Source organism: Equus asinus, chromosome 17 (genome assembly GCF_041296235.1).
Source record: "Equus asinus isolate D_3611 breed Donkey chromosome 17, EquAss-T2T_v2, whole genome shotgun sequence".
Lineage (NCBI taxonomy): Eukaryota > Metazoa > Chordata > Mammalia > Perissodactyla > Equidae > Equus > Equus asinus.
In genome coordinates, this window is record NC_091806.1 from 28,712,571 (window position 1) to 28,738,242 (window position 25,672).

Here is a 25,672-nt window from a genome sequence, read left to right on the forward strand (position 1 = left end):
CAATCCTTCAGCTGTATCTGAGTTTATCCTCTGGGACTCAAAGATAATCTAGAGCTTCAAGCCGTTCTTTTTGGTGATCTATTTAGCTAGTGTCCTGGGTAATAATCTTGGTTTGATTGTGCTAATCCAAATCAGTACTCAGCTTCATACACTCATGTGTTTTTTTCTCAGTCATTTGGCTTTTATTGATCTTTCTTTTACTTGATCTGTTACCCCAAACACCTTGGTTCATTTCCTGTGTGACATTAAACATGAAACATTTTATGCATGTGCCATTCAGGTGTGCTGCTTCATCATATTTATAGTTTGTGAACTATAGTTGCTTCAGTTACGGCATATGATTGGCATGTTGCCACCTGCAGCCCTTTACTCTATCTCATTCTCATGCCTAGAAAAGTTTATTACCAAATAATTGCTTAGCATATATATTTACGGATTTACTGTGGGTCTTGTCTAGAGTGTGGCAACATTCCACTTGTCTTTTTGTGGCTCCAATGTGGTCAACCACTTCTCTGTGATGATGTTCCCTTGGTGGCTCTGGATTGTTCTGACACTCATATCAAAGAACTGATGTTGTTAATCATTGCTGGGTCCAATACTGTTTGCTCTTTACTTATTGTGATAATTTCTTATGTCTTCATCCTCTTTGCCCTTCTGAGGATCCATTCTGCTGGAGGAAGAGAAAAAGCTTTTCTACCTGTGCTCCTACTTGACTTCCATCACAATATTTTATTGGACAATCGTTTTTATGTATGTACTGCCAAATTCAAGCCATTCTCTAAAAACAGATAAATTTGCTTCAGTGTTTTATGTGGTGGTGATTCCCATTTTTAACCCATCGATCTATAGCTTGAGAAATCAGGAGGGAAAGAATGCACTGAAAAGAATGAAAGAAAAGTTGTGTTTGGCTATAAAATAACTGAAGAGTCATTGGACACGGAGTGATCAGAGGACTTAAGATTGTGCTTTATTTAGAGTTGCAATGCTGATAAGTGATGGAGCCAAATTCCTCACTTCAAGTGCTCACATTCACTCAGAATATGTCTCACCAGCTGTTTCATTCTCAGAGATTTCCACATGAAAGACATTTTGTAAATTTTGAGGTGTTGAATTGTAAAAGGAGGTAAAAAGAGAGAGAGATCTGAATCCTGTTTAACCATGATTTTGTCTTCATAATTAAAGAAAGAATTGGGAAATATTGGCTTTATCTTAATTCTGTGTCATATTGAGAAATTTGGGTAGTACTGAAATCAATCAACATCTGGTATCTTCTACTTCAAGCTTGCTGCATAGATAATCTAGAAAACATGTCAAGGTTTGGTAACAAGGATTTTTGTTTTTAACACTCTCGGTAATCTCCCTAACACTTCACTTTCTGCATTTAGTTGATAGGATAGCACCAGCAGAGCTACATTGGCATGGAGCATTTATTGGCATCAATTCTGTGTCACTTTAGTTCATTGGAGCCACTTCACACAATTATAATTCATTGCCTATTAATGTAGGTTAGGAACACGGACTCTTCATTCACACAGCTTGATGAACAATTTTAGCTTCTCCAAATAACAGCTATTGTCATTGGTAAATTATTTCACATTTCTATATGTTAGTTTGCTCATTTGCAAAAGGCAGTAACAGTTCCTTTCTCTTGGACTGATTGTGAGGATTAAATAAGACCATAATTATAAAAGGCATTGCACAGTTACTAGGACACAGGAAGCACTTCAGAAATGTTGACTATTATACTTCATTATTAACATTGTTATAGGAGCCATGATCTCTTTTTTTATTTGGTTTCAGGTAATGGGGTAATAGCCTTTTTAGAAATAGTTGGCAGCATGATATGCTTCATTTTAAAATCAGCAAAATGAGAATATAAAAGCTAAGGAGTTATTTTTTGGAGATCTTTAAAGTAATTTAATTATTTCCTATTTCTTTTGGGGTGTGTTTATGATCATGTTTTAAGCTAATTCTTTTTAGGGTCTCCATTACTGTTATTAAAAAAATCAGCTTTTTTCTTGAAGAAAGAAGACACTTTTGTTACATTTAATAAAGATTACATTAATACATTATCAATTTATTTTGTTCTAAACTTTTCAAAGTGAAAATAGAACCAACATCTATTTAGTGTTTTTCTTTGTGTCACATGCTGGGTGATGTAATTTACATGGACTGTCTCAGTTAATTTTGTAACCTCTACTAAGATGAGTATTTAAAGAATAAAGAAATTCAAAACAGTTTATGTCGTTCATTAACACACCATGACTGATAACTAGAAAAAACAAGATTTGAGTTCAATTTTGTCCAACAGTAAAGCTAAATTTTTTTCAATGCGTATCTTATATTTCCAGTGATACAAACTGTACAACACTGGGATTTAAAAAAAAAAAAAAAAACCTGAATGGTGATTCACAAAAATGTCTGCCCCAAACTAGATTTAAATTAAATTTTTCATAAGTTGGAAAAGTAATTGGAAAGATATGTGAGCCTGAGTATGGCACAGAAAATGGATCGCCCACGTTGTTCATATACTCTAGAGAAGAAAACAAAGGAAAATTCACTACATATGGGGCAGAAGACGCTCTGCCTTTATCATCCCTTTGCCTATCAGTGGCCCTAACTTCAAATCTTTCTAAGAATCTCCCATTTCCCCCCAAAACCAGATTCATAGCTGTTTCTGTAAAGGGTAATCACATTTCACTTTGACACTTTGATGTCACAGGGTCCCATGTGCTATTACAGTCATATGTCACTTAATGATGGAGATACTTTGTGAGAAATGCATCATTAGATGATTCCATTGTTGTGGGAACAACATAGAGTTTACTTACACAAACCTAGACACTATAGCCTACTACATACACAGCTAGGCTATATGGTACTGATCTTGTGGGACCACCATCATACATGCAGTCTGTCGACCAAAATATCGATGGCGTGCATGACTCTTTATAACCGCCTTTGTTTAGAACCTAAGGAAAAGAACTTAATAAACACACACACACACGCACTTTTCGCATCTATAAATGGAAACTTTCTTGAGAAATGATCTCTGGTTGTCCTCAATTTGTGTGATTACTTATATAATAAGATGCCAACATTCTATGCTAATTTATTACTTACAGACCAAATTGAGTGCCAAGAAGAAGCCCTGAGGAAAAAAAAAATAGTGTATAAACATGTAATCTCTAGATGTTCTTCTTCATAGATTACTTTCTACTATTACTTTGATGAGTCAAAACATGTAGGAAAAATACGATCTCCTCTGAACTTATACATAAATAAAAAATATAATTGATAAAATATGAAGGAAATGCAAGTAAGCATCCAAAAAAGTGTAAAACTAACTTCATCAGAGTACTTACATTCTAGATAGATTACTGAAAATCTTATGCTTCTAAAAAAATGAATTTTTAATTAAATTAAAGCATATTTTCAAGTTCTTTGTTTTGTGAGGAAGATTGTCCCTGAGCTAACATCTGTGCCAATTTTCCTCTATTTTGTACATGGGGACACCACCACATCATTCCTTGGTGAGTGATGTGTAGGTCTGCACCCAGGATCTGAACCCATGAAGCCGGGGGCACTGAAGCAGAACATACATGCGCAGCCACTACACCACTGGGCCCGGCCCTAAGTTCACATATTTTTAAATGATCCCTTTTTGAAAGTAAGATGGGTTAAGGATCACTTGATTAATCTATTTTTTGAATCTTGATTTTCACGTATTAAACTTGAAAATGTGACATTTCCTAGTATTGATAAGAGCATTAAATGAGTTGATAAATGCTAAATACATAGAATTAGTCCAAACAATGGCAAACATTCAATAAATGTTAGCTATCCTTATTCTTATTCTTGTTACTGCAGAATATTTTAGAACTAGGTGGTAGTATTTATTCAACTAAAGGATTTAAAAACAACTTATACAGAAAATGTGACATCTTCTTTAGAACATTTCAGTCTTCATTCAATAAGCTGAAAAGAATTGAAGAGTATCTAAATCAAAGAAAATCTAAAACAAAGTCTAAAAGCTTCTAATATCAATATGCAAAGACAACTGCTTGGACTCTTATTCAAAGTAGACAATTAATCGGCTGTGGTTACAGAAGAAAACTTTATTGACAAGAAAACGTCTTCAGGATTGTCTACATCACTGACAATAATGATAATAAAGCTGATATTTATCAATCCTATATATTAGATGCCAAGAATATGCGACGGCCCTTACATATATTTCTATCTAAATGCTTATATACCAGTTTGTGAGATGAGATTTTCATTATTTTACAAGTAACTGGGGTTTTGTATGCAATAAAACTAGGAATTGAAAATCCCAAATTTGGGGCCAAATTTTACTGAAATCAGTCACGTTCTTCACTAATCTTGGACATTGAAGAAGTTGGATTATTTCCTACTTTCTTTTTCTTCACCCTCCCGATTCTGTATCCAGATAAAGACAAAAAAAAGGAAAACATTGTTGAGACCACGGAAGGAAGGGTGAACATACAAATATTCTATTTAGGTATACCTGCAGACAAAATGAAGAATGTTTTGACTGCGGGACTGGTGTTTCAAGAGATGAGCCCAGTCACCTAGAGCAATTGCTGGAGTCCACTTTTAGAGGTTGCAGAGACCTGTGTGCATCTGCCCACGAAGAAGTTGGATGACATGTCTATTGATTACACTTGAATTTCTTAGTTCATTTCCCTGAGAAAAGCCAATTTTACCTTATGAAATGATTGCTAATAGTAAAGAATTAAAATTGTGTAAATACATGAAAACTTCAACTCAATTAGTGTTTAAGCATTCTGTAAATAAATACTTCTGTAAATAAGTTTATGAAGAAGAAAGGTGCAGGGAGATCCCAGATCAGTGTTCCTCAGGTGAGGTATCAAGACTCTATAGGACTGGGGGCCGGCCCGGTGGCACAGTGGTTAAGTGCCCACATTCCACTTCAGTGGCCCGGGGTTCACCGGTCCAGATCCTGCTGCGGACATGGCACCTTTTGGCAAGCCATGCTGTGGTAGGTGTCCCACATATAAAATAGAGGAAGATGGGCATGGGTGTTAGCTCAGGGCCAGTCTTCCTCACCAAAAAGAGGAGGATTGGCAGCAGATGTTAGCTCAGGGCTCATTTTCCTCAACAAAAAAAAAAAGACTCCATATGTCTTATTTCTTTACCTGTTAAAAAGGAGACTGTCTATGATTCTTCCATGCATTCTTGTTGTGATGTGAAGATGCATGTGTGCATTTATCCACGTAAACATACTCTCAAAAGATAAAGTGTGGTGAATAGAAACACCATGTTTCCCTCAAAACTACCTTAAAAATTTGAGAATTCGTTCCACTCACAAGGTCCCCAAAGCACCTCATGGCAGCACATCTGAGTTATTTACAAATTAAGTGCAGAAGAGGAAACACTCACATGCATTACAAACCTCAAATTGTATTAAGTATAATGACTGCCACCATCACAATTTCCTTCTAAAATAGGGATGATAAGATAATACTAAATCACTAATTTAATTACTTTTTATGAAGTATCAAAATAATAAAAGCATAACAAATTTCTAATTTTTAAAGTTTATGTCATGATCTTATCAGGGTAATTGGATAAATAGAAGACACAGACAAATGACGTTGTTACAGCCTCTTAACACCAGCCCTAATATCAGTTCCCCCACATTGAACCCAACATATATGGGGTTAAAACTAAAACCCATCATCCACTTTCCTGCTTCTCTAGCTCCACTCATATGTAAATACCTGCTTCTTTAACCTTGGACTCCTTGAGCTTTACAACTAAATAGGACTTACAAATTGTCAAAAGCCCAGGTGGCCTGGAGTTGGAGGCACACTAAAGTTTGGCTAATCATGTGTCCTTGAAGTTTGCCAGGAAAGCTGCTGTCTCAAGAATATCAAGGAGTGGAGGCTTCCCAGACCTCAACTCCTCCACTCCCTGCGCTTGAACTGCCTCAAACAGGAAGGCAAGACAAAGGCAAAGGATGCCCATCTGCCATCCTCCTATCTCACCATCCCCCTGCCTCCCTGTAAGCAGCCTCTGAAGGCCAAATGCAGGCTGGTGAGAAAATGCCAAACTGCACAGCTACATGCGCCCCCTCCCCTACCCAAAACCCCAAATAAAAATCCCTACCCATTCCTGATTGGGGAGGTAGCAATTTTTGAGGCATGAGCTGTTGCTTTGCTCCCAGTGCCTGGCATGGTAAAAAAAACTTTCCTCTTCCACTCAAGACACCGTTATCCTTATTTGGATGGCATTGGGTTCAGGGACCGAACTTTCAGTTACAACATTATAATTTAAGATTTTTCTATTTGAACAAATGTACAGATGCATTGAACTTATTCATTTAACAACACAATTTCTTAACAAATGTCTTTCAATTTTATTTAAAAATCTGATAATGACACGTTTAAGTTTATATTATCTATATTGCAACCTTCTTTATTCTTAACACCTATAGTATTATGAAAATAAAATTTAAACAGACATGAATTTGCATTTAGAATTTTCATATTACTAATTATGTGACCTTAGACAATTTATAGATAATTGGGGCCCAGAGTAAAATCTCACACGTCTCTTAGGTTTGTTTGATTTTATTAAGTTAGACTACTTATTTAAGCACCTTGCAGGTAGTAGAAACCTAACTAGGCTTTGTCTTCTTACTTAAAGACTGATAAACCTTTGAGAGATGAATGAATTAACCTTTAATTATATATAACAAACATTTATATAACAAGCACACAGCACTTATTATCACAGTATATTGTTCTAAACATTTCATAAATATTAACCTGTTTAGTCTTCAAAACAAATGGATAATTTGGGTCCTATTATTCTCCAAAATTGACAAGAGAGTCACATAGAGTTCAGATCAAGGAGATAGAATTCAAATTCAGGCAGTTCCAGGGTCCTAAGTTCTAACAAAAACATGCAGTTGCCATTGTTTGAGATACACATATGTGTGTGTGAGAGTGTATTTGAACATAGTTTCAGTGGTCTGTAAAGGCTGTAATGGCCTGAATGGGACTTTGTGTCATACAGACTTTCCAGGTTTGGCTTAGGTCCTTGTAGAAAGTGTCAAGCTCTTTGAAGTAACAGTCACATTTTCAGTCAATTAGGGAAGAATTACAAGAAATTTCAGCAACAGAAAGCTTGATTGCTTTCCCTTCTGGTATTTAATAAAGCATTTATTACTATTATTTTCTTAATTTTAATACCTTTGAGGTTTCACAACCTTTATCCATAGCTTTCTTAAAGGCATCTTTCACCTCTTTGTTTCTTAGACTATAGATTAAGGGGTTCAACATGGGGATCACCACTGTATAAAATACAGATGCCATCTTGTCTGTATCCAGGGAGTGGTTTGATTTGGGCTGTAGGTACATAAAGATGAGTGTCCCATAGAAAATAGTGACTGCCACCATATGGGAGCCACAGGTAGAGATGGCCTTGCGTCGCCCCTGGGTGGAATGAATCCTTAGGATGGCGGCGATGATAAAGATGTAGGAGGTGAGGACAATGGAAGAGGAACAGATCATATCAAAACCAGCAAAGGCAAAGATCAGAATTTCCTTCATGTGCGTGTCTGAGCAGGACAAAGCCAAGAGAGGGAGGTCATCACAATAGAAATGGTTAATTACATTGGGGCCACAGTAAGCTAGACGGAAGGTGATAATGGTATGGAATAGGGCAACCAGAAAGCTGTATATATATGGAACTGCCACTAGCTGAATGCAGACTCGTTTTGACATCAATGTTGAATAATGCAGGGGACTACAGATGGCTACATAGCGATCATAGGCCATGGAAGCTAAAAGAAAACACTCGGTGATCATGAAGGTGAGAAAACAGCCCAGTTGTGTTGCACAAGCATGGAAAGGAATAGCGTCGTGTTCCACAACAAAGTTCACCATCATTTTTGGCGTGATAGCAGAGGAGTAACAAAGGTCAACAAAGGCCAAGTGACTGAGGAAATAGTACATAGGTGTGTGGAGTCGAGCATCAATCCTGATTAAGGTAATCAGTCCAAGGTTGCCCAGCACTGTGACCACATAGAGCACTAAAAACACCACAAAGCATGGGGCCTGAAGCTCTGGCCGGTCTGTAATTCCCTTGAGAATGAATTCAGTGACATAAGTGATATTAACTTCAGCCATTTATTCTGATAGATTTTGTGGATTTTGCTGCAATTGAAAAATAAAAATGACACTTCTCATGGCCTCTGCCAGTGTTGGGGGAAATTATCACTGATATTTTATCACCTTGAATCATGCCATCATGTGGGCAAAAAGGGCACCTTACCTCTCTGATGACATGCCATTCTTGCCCCAGAGAAAGACGTAATTTACTCTCAAAATAGTTTTTTTACAGTTATGTAGCTTTGTACTTTTAGAAAATATGAGAGGATTATGATTAAAAGTTAAATAGTATCTGAAAGAAACCACTTGAGACAAACAACACTAATATTTTAGTGTTTTTCCTGCCTCTATCATTTCTATGCATATATAAATATGGTAGCACACAAACATCTAATTCATAAATAAAACTAAATTTATTCTTCCATCTTTTCAATTGTGTGCATGTTCCCACAAACTTAAAAAAAATACTAAAATAATCTATTATGACTGACTGACTTTCCTATATTCCTTCTCCCACTTATAAAGAATAAACACTTGATGCTATAGAAGCCAAAAGAAAATTAATGAAAAAGAAGATAAAATGTAAAATTTTATTTGCATACAAATTAAACAGAATTATGATTTTTCTAATTCAACATTCACCACATTTTGAAGTTTATTGCTCAAGGAGTTAACATTAAGTAATCTACCAGATAACTTACTACTCTAAACTATGTGTAGATAAACATCTTTCCCCGTAAATATGTGTCAATATATTTCAAAGGCTTAAAATATCCAAAGCGTTTACTCTAGTATTCACGTTTTAGCAATGCATCCTAAGGAGGTATTCAGTTGTAGATAAAGTTTTATGGAAACATATATGCACAGGTAGGTAGAGTTCTTGATGTGTTTCAGAATAATTGTAATTATTTGTATACCTGCCAAAGAGGCAGAACTTATGTCTGTAAAAGACTCATTAAACCCAATATTATCCCATTTAAACTTTATTTTTTTTCTCCTGGCTTTATTTTCCCCAAAGTGGAATCATAAAATGTTAAGAAAGAAAGGAGTGTTGAGAGATCATCATATGTAAATTCTTCATATTTCAAATTGTGTTTATTACTATCATTAATATTTATCTGTGGCAATTGAGTGCTGTTCTTATCAGATACTCTACTTAGTGCAATACGTGAATTCACTTATGATAGTCTGTTCCTAATGGTATGAAGAAGGTTCTATCCCATTATTCCTGATTAACAATTGAAAAATCTCAGGGTTTTGGCTGTGGTCACAGAGAATAGATGGTATAGTATGAGTGTGACAGTACAGCACATATTCGTTTTCATCAAGCTATGCTGTCCAAAGTCTAGTGGCCTGCTTGTTCAGCGTCAATCACTAAGATAGAAAAATAAGGTTGGCTAATGCATCCATTTTGCTATAGTATCAAGCAAAAGTTTTATAGCTTAGAGATGACAAACATGAAAGCTGTAGTTTACTGAAGATTGCTAAGCTTTACATAAACTTTGCCAAGGTAAAATTGCAGGAGCCTGAGCTTTTAAAAAGTTATTATGCAATGCTTTCCTGCCTGGTGAACAACTGTTTCATTCAAGAATATTTAGAATTAAGGGTTATCTTACTTGCATATGGGACTTGAACATACTCAATTTTTTCTCACAAAGTCTTTTATATCAATTCCAGCTGTGAAGACATGTGAAAATATAATGGAGAATAACAGCAAGGCTACTATACAAAGTAAAAGTAAAGCAGACCACCTTCACTGAAAAATGGTGTCAGATGGAAAGGTTTATTTATGATTTATCATAATATTTTACTTAAAATAACAAAGACCATCTATGCATTACAGGTTCTTTTGCTATCTCTTTTATATAACTTCAGGATTTATGGTGGCTCCAAAGTACGTGTCAAACCACCTCAGAGGGAACCATATGAGAAGATAAATGCCTCAATGAGAACATTAACTATGGAGGATATTTACCATCAAGTGGAATATACGGGCACCAAATTAATGATAGAAAAGCAAAGTTTACTGTGGAGTTGCTTATTGAGGTAGAGTTTGGATTTCAAAATTCAAAAAACTTAAAAATCACGTGAAAACAAAATTGCCTATGAATGTCTGTTAAACTACTCATAAAACACATCACTTATGGCTTTGCAACTACCTTATAACTCTCTACATTATTTTATGAATTCTTCTAGTTTTTTAAAAGTAGTTTTTCTTCATAACTTCCAATTAGTTTCTGTAGGTTGTTCTGAAGGGATAGCTATTCCACAGTCTAACCATTTACTCAATCATTTCCTCACCTCTTTCAATTGTGAGAGAAAATTCTTGAAATCACTGACACATTTTACCCAAAGATTTCCTTAATAAGCACGATTGTTTCTTGTGAAACTTCATCTTTCCTAACGCAAGTTTTGACTCTAATTTTACTGCACATTGGGATCATCTATGGAGTTTTTAACATCCTAGTGTCCAGGTACCCTCTGCCAAATTAATCAGAAGGTTTGGGTAGCACCCAGGCTTCAGTATTTTTAAAACTCCCCGGGTGGATCCAGTATACAGCCATGTTTGAGAAACGATAATCTAAAGAAGAAATTCACTGATTAGAATGACAAGCAGAGCATAGCCATACTTTCAAACTTATTTATTTATTTTTTTTAGTTTTGTTTTCTTAACTTATGGTTGAATTAGTTGAGTACATGACTCTACCGTGCTGGTGGAATTCAAACTGGAGTATGCCTATCTGTGTTCATATAAAAAGACCCATCAAGTGTTACGAGGACAAGAATAGTTTTAAAAAATTACTTTTCAGTTTCTCCATTTCCATACTTATTTCTTTCTGGAAATGATTTGCCTTGGAAGGCACCTGTGCTCTTGTATTTTTGCTTTGTTTTGGTCTCCCCTTTTCAAAATCCACCCTTCTCCTACTTTACAAGTAAAAATATTTTTAACTCATCTGGAATCTTATGATTCCTTGCTCCAAGTTGTAAAAATATTCAGAGTTCTAAACAATTTTGGCATTTAGATAATTCCTTTCATCAAGAGACATTCTCATCTCAGTAATAAGACAAATTTCAAATGAAAGTTAAAATTATATTTAAAGATTATTCATCAAAATTAGAAATACATAGGTTATTTTAATCATTTTATACTAAGGAGAATTGTGATTATACCTCAAACAGAAATATTTTAATATTATAGCATATAGAACCTATAGATCTTTATGTTTACAAGAATAAAATTCCAATCAGCTTGAACATATGTGTGTGTGTTTGTTTTAGAGAAATAAGGTAAAGAAGGTAAAATAACCAAATAAATAATTTCAGTGATAAAAGTATATTACTTTTGCACAGAAATACTTTGCACAGAAAAAATGTTCAATCATAGGGAAGAAGAAAATGGTCCTTAAGAAACCTCCCCTCTCCTATCCTCTGCTCTATTAGTCAAGATATTTCCCGATTTACTCACTGCCTAGTGTCATCCAGGTCCTGCTCTGTGCTTTATCAGACTCTACAAGGCTTTTTGAAGCCAAGTATGCTTCACTCCAGGACTACATAAGCTTGGTTTCTCTACTAGAGCTTACCTACCAGACCGCAGAGGCACACTGTGTACCACCAGTGTACTCCAGGTGTGCAGGTATCCTGACTTCTTAAGCCATCAGATGCTCCCTCCAAAAATGTGTATATGTTTCCCAAATACGTATAAATAATATCCATGACATGAAAAAAAGTTTAGGATGAACTGGTTTGAATCTGATTGCCTTAGAGTCTTGTTTGAGACCAAACTCTTTTCTGAGAAGCAATTTTAGAGAAGTGAAATACCAATACATCATGCTTTGATATCCCCCTGGGGATTGGTTCCAGGACCTCCACAGATACCAAAATCTGGGGAGGCTCAAGTCTCTCATATAAAATGGACTAGTATTTGCACATAACCTATGCACATTCTCCCATATAATTTAAATCATCTCTAGATTACTTATAATACCTAATACAATGTAAATGCTATGTAAATAGTTGTTATATTATATTATTTAGGGAATAATGATTATAAAACAATTCTGTACATGTTCAGTACACACAGAACTTTTGTAGGTCTTTCAATCCATGGCTAGTTGAATCCAGGGGTGCAGAACCACAGATACAGAGGGCTGACTGTAGACTTCTATTTTATTTCAGGATTCAAAAATTACAGTGAGTATCCAATCTTTATTTAAGAGGGAAATTCTTACCTTATGTTTGTTTCCAAAGACCAAGGATGGACTTTAAAAAAACCCAGTTATCGACACTTATGTGTGGAGTCATTCTTGGTGACCCATCCTCATAAGAGAATTTTAAACAGAAAATCTCACTTGCCATATAGTAACAACTCACTTTTGTAGGTATAACTGCAGGAAGGAGGGTAATTCTAGGAGATTATCTAGTTAAACCAGTTTGAGGTCATTAAAGGAGTGTGTGACAGAGAGAGAGAGTTGGAGATGAAGTAGAATTTTAAGTACAAATCGGTATCCTTTAGAAGCTGCCAAAAAGCAGAGAGCATGAAAGTGGGAAATACAAACAGGATGTTAACAGTAGTATCACCAAAATCAGACTGATTCCATTTAATACCACAGTTTACCAAGGAGGGAGATTTCTAAAGGGAAGCCAGATTATGGGTGGAGGATTGGCGATTCATTCCACATACAAACTCCACATGACTCACCTGCTTAGCAATGATCCTGGCTCCCAGTGAGCTCATTGTGAAGTTGTTTGGGTGATATATTAGTTCTAAATCCCTTCAGATCTTAACTTTAACCTCTAGAGATATCAAAGGTCTAATTTTTCCCTCCATGTTTCTCTCAAAGTGAGATGAGATGGACAAATTATATTGTGGAATTAAGAAAACATCTTTTAATTACCTATATTCCTGAAGGAACCATGCCTGAAGTGTACCAATCAGACAATCTTCATGAGGGCAAAGGTAGTCTATACTGTTGGAAACATCATAAAAAGACCACGAACTTTGGTTCCTTTGAATAAGAACTCAAGTTTTGTGAAAGGATAAGACCAGCTGTTAAGTTATGAGTTACTTACTTATGAAACATTGGCCACTGTCCATATTCTTTTTAAGCCCCAATTTCCTCACTTGTAAAATCAAGTAAAAATGGTACATCTTGTATGTTTTCGTGAGTATTGAATGAATGAACTTACATAAAGGACTCAGTAAACTCCACTGTAAGTAGTAAGTGTTCAAATATACTTGCTTAAAAAGTAACACAAATCAGAACTATAAATTGTATCAAGATGCTCCAAAAAACTCCCTGAGAAAACACAACTGTTTCTACTACAGTTTCAGATTCTAACTCGATGAATTTACACAAGAAAGGAAATGTGTTGTTATTAATGGTAAAATCCATTTCTTTTGCAAATTTCAAACTAGAATTTTTTTTCAAATCTAATATATAGAGAGTAGATCTGTGTGTGTGTGTGTAAAACACAGCTCATATCAATAGCCAAAATTCTTGAAAAAGTTGTCTAATCTTTCAATTTCTCATAATCTTTTGCCTTTTCCAATGCAGATTTTCCCTCCACCATCAGAGCCAGTCCTTCCTAGCTTAAGTATCATACTTTGATAAATACAATGAACAATTTTCAAGTTTTGGTTGGGTTTCTTCTGAAATTTGACAGTGTTGTACACTGTTTCAGTCTTTGTCATTTGTGGCATCACACTTTCTTTTTTTTTAGTTTCCTTTTTTAATTGTAGTGAGAACACAACATGAGGTCTACCATCTTAACAAAATTTTAAGTACACAAAATAGGATAGTTAACTATAAAGAAAGTGTTGTATAGCAGATCTCTAGAACTTATTCATCTATTATTGGCCCTTCTATCCATTAAACAATAACTTTCATTCACTCCTCATCCCAGTCCCTGGGAACCACTATTCTACACTGTTTCTTTGATTTTGACTATTTTAGATGCCTCATGTAAGTGAAATCATGCAATACTTGTCCTTCTGTCACTGGTGTATTTCACTTAGCCTAACCTCCTCCAGGTTCATCCACATTGTCACATAGGCCAGGATTTCTTTCTTTTTTAAAGTTGAATAATATTCCATTATATGTGTATATCACCTTTTCTTTATCCATTCATTCATTGATAATTAGGTTGTTTTCATTTCTTGGCTACTGTGAATAATGCTGCAATGAATCCAGGAATGAACATGTCTTATAGGTCCTGATTTTAATTATTTTAGATATATACCCAGATGTGGGATTGCCAGAATCATATGGTAGTTCTATTTTTACTTTTTGAGGAGTCTCCAGACTGTTTCCCATAGAGGTTACACCATTTTTTATTCCCACCAACCATGTACAAATATTCTACTTTCTCTACATCCTTTCCAACACGTGTCTTTATAAATATCTATATATATATGGGGCCGGCCCAGAGGTGCAGCGGTTAAGTGTGAATGTTCTGCTTTGGCAGCTCTGGGTTTGCCGGTTCGGATCCCGGGTGTGGACATGGCACTGCTTGGCATGTCATTCTGTGGTAGGCATCCATGTATGAAGTAAAGGAAGATGGGCATGGATATTAGCTCAGGGCCAGTCTTCCTCAGCAAAAAGAGGAAGATTGGCAGTAGTTAGCTCAGGGCTAAGCTTCCTAAAAACTAAATAAATAAATGTATAAAGATAGATGGATAGATAGATAATAGCCATCCTAAGTGGTGTGAGATGATAATTGAATTGTGGTTTTGATTTGTGTTTCCCTGATGATTAGAAATGTTGATTGTGTTTTCGTATACCTGTTGGCAATTTATAGTCTTCTTTGTATAAATGTCTATTCCAATCCTTAGCCCATTGTTTGATTGTGCTATTTGTGCAGTTTTTTTGTTATTGAGTTGTAGGAGTCTCTTACATGTTTTGGGCACTAACCCCTTATCAGATATATGATTTTCAAATATTTTATCCCATTCTGTTGGTTTTCTTTTACTCTGTTCATTTTCTTTGCTGTGTAGAGCTTTTCACTTTGATAGAATCCCACATCTAATTTTTATTTTGTTGTTTGTCCTTTTGATGTCAGATCCAAGAAATCATTGCCAAACTCAATGCCGTGAAGATCTTTCCCTGTGTTTCCTTCTGGGTGTTTTATAGTTTGGGGCTTATATTTAACTAATTCATTTTGAGTTGATTTCTGTGTATGGTGTAAGATAAGAGTCTAATTTCATTCTTCTGCATGTGGATTGCTTTGGCCGTATGAATTTTAGGATTGTAAAAAATGTCATTGGGATTTTAATAGAGATCACATTTTCTTTCTTTTTCTCCTACTGTACTGATATAAGTTCCAGTCTCTACTTTGCTCCTGTTATTGTTTTCAGTTCCTCCGTATTCTAGATCTGTTTTTTTATGCCCACAACTTCAATAATCAATAAATCTCAAATTTATTTCTCAAATTCCATAGAATTTTTTTGCAGGATTCTGCATGATCTGACCCAGGTTTTCCTCTCTAGCCCTGCTTTGCTCTCTCTTTTGAATTCACTTTTCTTCTAACCCACACTAGTTTTATGTCAGTTTGTCTTATAGGTTTATTCCTGCCTAGAAAACTTGGTATATTGTCTCTTTTTTCTTAAATGCTGTCCTTACCTCACATCCCATAAACCTGAGCTATGTTGGGTTCCTCTATATATTCTAATCATCATGTACCTCTACTTGGAAGGCATGATCACAGTTTATGATTACATGCTCCCTTGTGTAGCTAATTTTTTTTTCAGGTCTCTCTCCCAAAAGATTGTAAGCTCCATGAGACAGGGACAATGTCTGTCTTGCTCACTACTGAGTCCCTGCCAACTACTGCAATTCCTAATATTAAAAAAAAATGTTAAATAAATATTTGTTAACTAAACTCATATAATTTATAAATAAGTACTCGGAAAAATATGTTATAAGCAAGCACAAACACAGCTTAGCATCAGATGGCAAGAATTGTGTTCTAACTCTCGCTTTCAATTTCTCAATGTTTTACAACTAATTATTTGCATTACCCTCAATCTAGGCATTTGAGGTCCTCTAGTTTAACATGATGATTTAAACAGATGAGGGAAGTAAGGCTTCTCAATCTTATATAATTCTCTCTCAGTTTCTAGCTATGAGTGAATAAAAGAGCATCACAGTTTTTAATAACAATAATATCCACAAATACATATTTAGGGTCACTCATATTGGGCAAGGCACATTTCCAAGCATTTTATATATTAGCACCTCTAATCCTCATCACAGTCCTGTGATATAAGTAGTGTTATTATTCTTATTTACAAAGGAGGAAACTGAAATACAGAGAGGCCGGGAATCTTGCTCAAGGTCACACACCAAGTAAATGAAAGACCCATGCTTTTGACTTACTGCAGAGGTATAACCACTAATGTACATTTCTCTTTCATGCTCTGCTTTAAGCATAGGCGTATTGACTGCATCCCCTTGGGTATCAAGTATGCCCGGATCCAGTCAAATGCAGCCAATAGGCAATTATGACAGGAGGTCAGGTGGTACTAGGAGATGGTAGGCACTTTGTCCCTGCTTCTGCTCTCTCTCTCTGCTTTGGCAGCCTGTCTCTGGCAGTAGATGCATCCCTCTATCGAGATTTCTTCAGGCAGCCTTTCATCCACAGCCCTGTTCTCATTAGACTCCTAATTTTCTCTACGTTCTTTAAGTCCTTGAGTCGTGATAAGTTTGCACTCTTGTTAGATGCTAGGTGCGTTACTATTCCTTTCTTGTTCACATCTCTTTATTTGAATTATATAGGTTGATTCTCAGGAATCTGATCAATAATTCTCTGACTCCCTTGCAATTCATCCCATTTTTGCTTAACAATTAAATGTGTTGGAAATTTGTTACAAAGAAGAATCACTTCTATGTATTTAAGAGAGGGTGGGTGTATTCTAAGACATTGGGAAAAATGAAACAAGCCAGAACTTAAAGAATGGACAAGATAGCTATTCTTAGAAATAAGAAATTCTCTGTATTTCTGTATATTCTTATTTCTAAGAACTTCTCTTCATGGATCTTTACTATCTGTGTAAAATATTAACCCTTGACATTTTATTCATGAGATCAAAACTATATATTTGAAGTGAAATACATGTGGATGTGAGGAAAGAAAAAACATCTCTTGACAATTGTTCACTGGGATCTGGTCTGGCCCTAAAAGCTAAGCTGTAGTATTGTGTTATAGAATATCAATAATTTCACAGAATATCAACATGAAATAAGTTTAGTTGATAATGGTGGTGAAGCAAGAGAAAAATGATATTACTCAGTAATAATTTTTGAGCAGAGACAAAATCAGGAACATCATCTAAACCACAAAAGTAGTCAAACACCCTTTTCACCTGGCTAATATGAGGGACTGTTTCCTCTTTAGAAAGTAAAGCTTTACCTGTACTCCAATTTGTCCATGTTCTAAATAAGAGCAACTAACACACTGAATCACAAAAATGCTGGCCACAATCTGACAGCACCCAATCCAGAGTGCAACCATGCGTTATTGAACCCTACCCTAAATAACTACACAGGTTGAAATCCTGTAGCAAGCTGGGTCCCTAAGACCTCTTACTGAGGTGCTCCTGTTTTCCATGGTGTATAATCTCCCTCGTTGAGACAAGAATAATAATACAGCTTTGACTAGAGATTTGTTCCTGGTGCTCTTTGCCTGGAGAACATCAACAGATGACATGGTATAAAATCTGGTATATACTTCAAAATAACTTTGGGAGTTAGTGGGTGTGGTAAGAGGTATGGATAAAGCACATCTGACCATAAACAGACGTGTTGAAGCTGGGCAATTGTTATGGGGGGATTATTATGTAAATTATTTGAATTTTGTATGTTTGAAATTTTTCATTAAAAAATTATTATATAATAATTCATTTATTTAGTAAAAAATAAAAACTTTTAACAATTCATAAGTAATTGCACCAATTTTGGATTAGAACTATCAGTATATCTCTATTAAAATATTTTTATAGAGGTCAGCAAATCTGCACAAATGAAAAATAGGAAGTATGGATTTTTAAAAGGAAGAAGTAAAAATATGCTTCACAAATAATGTGATCAGCAAAACCCAAGGAAATCAATGAATTGGAATAGTGAAACTTTGCCAAAATGGTATCCTAGAAATGTAAAAAATACAATGGACAATAGCCTATTTATAATAGTGTGAGATCTATTATTTACGTCCATATTGAACTAAGACATACATTAAATATATTCAAATAAACAAAGCATTAAAGAAATACATTTTTTGGCTTAGAAATTTGATGAACATGATAATATTCTACTACATTGATGATTTCTTTTAGATAATTTTATTTGCATTAGTCCACTATTTACTGAAAATATTAAAAATAATAGCCTGAACTGCCGTTCTGGTGTTAAAGGTATGACTCTGTCAGACTCCCTGTCCTGAAGTAACTCATAGTCTAATGAGGTAGACAGATACGGAAAATATGTATTACAATACAGCATCAAAAATATAGCAGTGACACAAGGAATGCACAGGGTATACTGAGAAATAATCAAACCTTCTTTTTTCCCTTCTGAGGGATCGGGTAATTAGAAGATGGAATGAATTTGGTGAAAATCCTACTAAAATGCTAACTTTTGATCTTGTCCTAGAAGGATGAGAAGGACTTAGACATTACAGAGGGAGGAAAAGCTGTGGAAAAGTATTTCAATGACACAGAATGTGCAAGGACAAGAAGGACAGCCACAATCAATGAAGGAGAATAACTGTATAGTGGACAAGGAGGGAAAAAGCAGGAGAAAGAGTGAGAAAGACAGTAAGGGCCATGATCTCATACAGCATTATATGTCATACTCATGAGTCTGGACTAAATCCTACAGTAGAGAGAAACTATAGAAATGTCTTATATACAAGCTTAATATAATCAGATACATTTCAGGAGCTCCCTCAAAGAAAATGTTGGCTTAACATAATGAAATAACATGCAGGAAATTTGAAAGAGACTAATACGTTGAAAAATTAATAGAAAAAGAATGGAATTCAAAATGAAAAAATTTCATGTTGTAGATGGCGTGTATACTGCTTAAAATAAAAAGAGAATTTAGAGATGCACTTTTATACTTTAGTATTCCCTGAGTTGTGTTATTGGTGTCATGTGGAATCATAGTTAGAGTGAGATTCTTGTTTGGAGGAAGAAAAAGAAGTGCTTTGGTTGAGATATATAAAACAATTTAATGATACATGTACATATATATATATACATGTACATGTATTTGTCTGTCTATCTAAGGCAGTATTCTTATTGCTACTACAAATAGCAAGAGTATTCAAGATTTTTGTTGCAGGTACTAAAAGACATGGCTATAATAATATATTCTTGAGAATTTTGGAATTAGATTAATTTGTATATATATATAAATATATATATATAAATATATATATATAAATATATATATATATACAGAGAGAGAGAGAAGACAGAAGAGTGGTTAAGAGTATCCATTCTACAGTTGCACATTAAATCTCAATTCTAGCTAATGCATTTATCATCTGTGACTTGAGACAAATTATTTAAGTTCTCTGAGCCTCTCATCTGAAATGTGGGAATATTTTTCCTACATCATAGTGTTTTGTAAGGAATAATAATATAATGTAAGTAGATTTTTTAGTACCTTGCCTGGCCTGTAATAAGCACCCAGTAAATTTTAGGCACTGTTATTATTATTGTTATCATTCTACTTGTAATCATTACAGCATCAGCAATTTGCAAAGTAATTTAATATCCATGATAGGTTTACTCCTTAAAAATGTCCTGTGCTATAACTAGTGTTTCATGTCTTAATTGAGGCTCAGAGTCTATGATCTTCCCAAGAGTACATGGGTAGATAGTAGAAGGGCCTGAGCACAAACCTCGGTCTAGCTCCAAATCCTCCTCTCTTCCTACTACACTATTTTGTCTCCCAAAGGAAACCTCGAGGTAGAGGAAATTGTCATCCCTGGGGAATCAGATAATCAGACACACTCAAACTAAACTGCATATTCATTAATCTTTATTTGAAACTTTATGTTTGTTGAGATTGGTTTCAGTTAAAACGTACCCATGATAAAGCTAAGAAAGGAGTAATTTTAATAAGGCCCTTTGAAACTTATTAGCAAGTCAATCCACTTTTAGCAATGACAGTGAGGAATTCTGTTTGCGATAAAGAGTTAGGTAACAAGACCCAGAGAGACAGTTTCATCTTCAACACTTAGGAAAACTCTGACTTCAGTTTCTTTTTATTTAATGGTCAGCAATTATTTAATTAAAATCAACAGATGAAGAATGGTAGCTGCAGAAAGTGGCATTTTTCTTAATTTTCTCAGATACTCTGAACTTTTATAGCCTGACTAGAAACGGAAAGGCTAACCTAATTACTTTCATATTATGTAGTATAAGCAGACAATAGATGCACTGGAACTTGTAAGTTCTGTGGTGAGACACTGTATATTAACCAGTATCAAATATTTTGGAAATATAATCGCTGATTAAAATTTTTCAAATCAATGTCTGACTAACACTTTTTTCACAATTAGGGTTTTTGACATATGCTATAACCAGAAGGCCCTGTGAGATTCATTGAAGAATACTAATGGATGTTTAATTTTTCCCTGAGTAAAGAAATCCAAAAAGGTCTGCTAAGTAGAGCCCTATTCAAATGAAAATAGGATAGACATATCAAATGTAAAGTTACATACTAGTACTATAAGAATGACATATCCCATGTATGTACAGTTTGGATGTAGGTGATGGTCGCTGAGTTGCAACAATTAGACAAAATATTGGTCTCTGAATATCTTCAGAACATGGATTATTAACTGAACTATGACGAAATGCTTGCAACTATAGTTTGATCATTTTCTAGAAATAGGACAGGACACAAAAATCTCATCGCATTGCAAACATTATATTAAAGTACATCAAATTGAGTTACTCCAAGAAAAAATAAATAAAATAAACTTGCTTGAAAGAATAAATAAAATTTTCAGTTTAAAATTATCAGAGATATTGCACATGCTTAAACAGAAACTTAAGGAATACAAGCAAAGGCATATGTAGAGGATTATTCATGCATAATCACAAACATCTTTGCAATTAAACAAGAAAGATTGAAACTAGAGACATCAGAAATTAAGGACCATAAACTGACTAAAGAAAAAAAAACTGATGTAAACTGAGTTAGGAATTAGAAATAAAAGGAAAAATAACTCAATAGAAGTCTCTTTTTTTAGTTACTTTATCTGTAGTTCTTGACATAAACTGGAGACTCGATAAATTATTGTAATAATAAATGAATCTCTCAGAAAGTTTTTGGCAATTTGGATTCCAACAGTTCCAGGCTTATTATTTTAAAATGAAGTTTTCTCTTTTATGTGCATTTATTTAATCATTAGTGAAACTGAATAAGCTGGCCATTGTTGGATTTCTGACCTCAATTATTTTAATCTCTATCTCCCCCATTCCCATCCTTCTATCCATACTGACTTCAAATACTTCAGGGCATGCCAGCCTTAGGTATCAGTATTTGTTCCTTCTACATGGATACTTTTTCTTAGATATCTTTACGGCCCACTCTTTTACCCCTGGACACTTTCACAGTGGGGAAGTGTGAGGACTCTTGTGACAGATGATCTGGGTCCAAATTCTGGTTCTGCCACTATGTGCCAACACAGTACTTGGTCACATAATATCCTGTGTCTTGTTTCTACCATCTTTAAAAGAAAAATAGTAATAGTAAGTGCTTCAAGTACTGTTTGAGGATTAAATGAGTTAAAGTGGTTAAAGATGTAGAATTATGCCTGGATGATCCTAAGTGCTAAATAAGCATTAGTTTCTACTACTGCTACTCCCTTCCTTGATTTACTTTTTTCTCATTATCATTTATCACTATACAATAATGAGCCCTTGAAAGAATTTTGGATTTTACTCTGGGTGAAATGGGCAATCATTGCAAGATTCTGTGCTAGGGAGTAAGATAATCTAATTCACTGTTTAAAAGAATTACTGGGTGTTAAAAATCAACTGGAGAGGGAAAGTGTGGAGACAGTGAATCTAGTGAATGGATGCTAGATAAGACCACAGAGTGGCATTTTAGCTGGTAAAAATTAGTTGGACTGGATACACTGAAGGTAGCACCAACCAGAATTTCTACCAGATTGGGTGCAGAATCTGAGCAAGATGAGTCCAGGGTCACTCTAAGGATTTTGCCTGGAGTAACCATAGAGTTACCATGTGCTGAGATAAGAACAGTTTGAGAAGAGCAGGCTTGAGGTGGGGAGGGGCAGGGTATTAGGAACTCAGTTTTGGACACTCAATCTAAGATGCTTAGTGCACATCCAAGTAAAGATGTCATTAGGATGTTGAACATGGGACTGTAGAATTCAGAGGAGTGAACTGGGATGAAAAGTTGTATTGGGCATCATTCGCAGATGACCATTGCTAAACGGTATAAAATTGAATGAAATTAACAAATAAAAGAAGACGTATAGATATAAATAGACAAAATGACAAAGACCTAATCTTGTGGCTCTCCAACATTTAGAGGTGAAGACAAAGAGGAGGAACCAGCAATGAAACTGAGAAGGAACATCCAGGAGGAAAACCAGGAATGTGAGAATCCAAGTGAAGAAAGTTAATCAAGGAATGATTAACTCTGCAAATATTACTGATAGATTAAATAATGTGACCTTGCTAATGAGGCTTTCAATAGCAAAATGGAGGTTAAAGTCTTCCTGGAGTGATTTCAAGAGAAGTCAGAGGATGTAAATTGGAGGTAACATGTTAACAGAAAAAATTTTACAAGAAAGAATGCTGGAAAAAGACAATTTAGCAATAAGCAAAAAATTTTAATGTACAGATTCTCTTCTTCAACATTTCTATCTGTTAGTACTTTATCCTGAAAATACTGTATCATTCTAAACAAATTTTGAATAATAGAATTCAGCACTAATTAGAACAAAATCACAAAATTTTAAAATAGGAACTGTTACAGATTATTAGAAGGCTTGCTTTGGGAAGAATATTAAATAGTTTGTAAAATTCTGATATATTTCTAGTCAAAAATTGGAGATTATAAGCAGTAAATTGTCATATACTCTATGAACACAATTTAATGAAATGCATAAAAATATGAAGGGTAAAAGAAAATAACTTAAAAGGCAGTTACTTCTAGTGGATGATTTATATATATGTTTTTGTATCTTTCTATATATAAAATTTTATAATCAGCATACATACTCTTTATTTGTATTCTGGAAAAAGATACTTTTTTACAAAAAAAAGGATATGTAACAGTGCCCCTGAACTATCAAGGATTCTAAAACTCCAAGGTTTTTATGATATATAGAAGCTGGTTGATTTTATTATTTTAGTAAATAAGGTGATATTTTTAAAGTCTAAATTAATTGTAAATCAATAAGAAAGAGATGCTTTATTTAATTAATAATATCAGAGCAATTAGCTATTTGGACAAGCAAATAGTTTAGATCCTTGCCTCAGCTCATAGAACAAATTAACGCTATGTGATTTTAAAAACGTAAATATGAGAGTTCTCGTCAAGATGGCGCTGTGAGCAGACGTTGAACTCGCCTCCTCCCACGAACACAACCAGGTTACAACAATTTTCGGAAGAATCACCCTGGATTGAAAACTGAAAACTGGATAAAAAGAACCCCAACAACAAGGGACAGTCCTGATGTAAACAGAAGAGGCAGTAACTCTGGCCGGAGAGGAAAAAAGCCACCTTTGGGAGCAGCTGAGCTTCTCAGCTGGCCAGGCAAGAGCCAACCTAAGGTACGCAGCCCTCCCTGGAGGAGTGAGGTCCGGAGCAGGGGCAATACTGCTATAACCATCCTTCGGACTCAGCCCAACTGAGATGGGGGTGTTACTATCTGGCTTTGCTGGCTATTAACTGCAGCAAGGACACCCCAGAAAACTATTAGCCAAAAGCTGAAAAGATCCAGGTCTTAAAGGGCCCATGCACAAACTCACTCATTGCAGCAACCTAAAATCTCCAGAGAGAAGGCTGACTGTCCTTTGGTGAAACAAGACTCACCTGGTGGGCTCTTGGGGCATCTTGGTGAGAGGAGGATCCTCTCCTGAGACTGAGACATTGGTGGGGACCCTTGTTCTGAGCTGGTCCAGGCGTGTTGATATGGACACAAGTGGGGGCCATTGAGGTGCATCCCTTGGGCTGTTAGCTCAGGGGTCTGCCACACCCACTAGAGCACAGATTTAATCCAGTTCAGCCATGGCAGGCAACCAGCCCTAGGGACTGGCCCCACCTAACAGCAAGCCCTCAGGCTACTTTTCAGCCTGCATTGACTGAGTTCCTTGATCCTCTACAGGCAAGCAAGGGTGTCTGCCTCTGTGGGCAGGGCTTGTGTGAGGACCAGGTGAACTGTGGGGGGCACTGGGGCAGAGGTGGGGGCCTCTGCAGTGTGGCACTGGGGTACGCTCCAGGGTGTTGAGAAGTGTGCACGGACCAGGACTGTGTTGACAGTGTATGTGGTCCAGAGAGGGGTGAGGCTTATCAGTGGCAGAAGACTTGTGCTTCACAAATAGCCATAAAAAGGATCAGCCCCACCTTCCAAAGTCTGAAACAACTGAGGGCCTCCATGCCAAGGGCTAGCCCCACTCAGCTGCACTACTAAGAGAACTGACATCAGCCTTGTTGGCCTCAGGCCTATCACAACTGTACGCCCCTGAGCCTAGCAACCAGCTACACTGGGTTCCAACCCAATTAAGAGGACACTTGCAATGAGAGTGTGCTAATAGACTTTGTAGCCAACGGTGCTGAGGCCCCTACAAACTGGATTTACAAACAGCTGGCCAGGGAAGGAAAGATCAGACTCCCTGGGTACCTGCAGTGGGAGCAACCCTGCCACAGCAGAAGAACACAAGTAGCCCACAAAGGGGTCACTGCTGGTTCTTATGGTCTGGTGACGAGAGGGAAGCACACTGCTGGGCCTTATAAGGCATCTCATACATAAGGCCACTTCTCCAAGATCAGGAGACATAGCTGACTCACCTAGTACAAAGAAAATAGCACAAAGAAAGAGGCATAATGAGGAGGCAAAGGAATACTTTCCAAGCAAGGGAACACTACAAAACACCAGAAAATGAACTAAGTGAAACAGAAACTAGCGACCTCCTTGACAAGGAATTCAAACAAAATATAATGAGGATGCTCGCAGATATGCAGAGTAGAATGGATGAACACAGTGAGCACATCAGCAAAGAATTGGAAGATATAAAAAAGAACCAATCAGAAATGAAGAATACAATACTTGAAATGAGAAATTCACTAGACAGACTCAATAGCAGAGTAGAGGAATCAGAAGAACGGATCAGCGAGCATGAAAGATTAGAGGAAATCACCCAAGCAGAACAGAAAAGAGAAAAAAGAATTAGACAGAATGAGAACAGTGTAAGGGAACTCTGGGACAATATCAAGCATGCTAACATTTGGATTATA

General features: G+C 35.8%; 1 protein-coding gene across 1 annotated transcript; it reads right to left on the bottom strand.

Annotated features, from left to right (window-relative positions):
* Window positions 1-7,223: 7,223 nt before the first annotated feature.
* On the bottom strand, window positions 7,224-8,183 carry LOC139040464 (olfactory receptor 8U3). The gene has a single exon (XM_070487231.1). It carries the CDS (start codon window positions 8,181-8,183, stop codon window positions 7,224-7,226), a length of 960 nt encoding a protein of 319 aa, XP_070343332.1.
* Window positions 8,184-25,672: the final 17,489 nt, after the last annotated feature.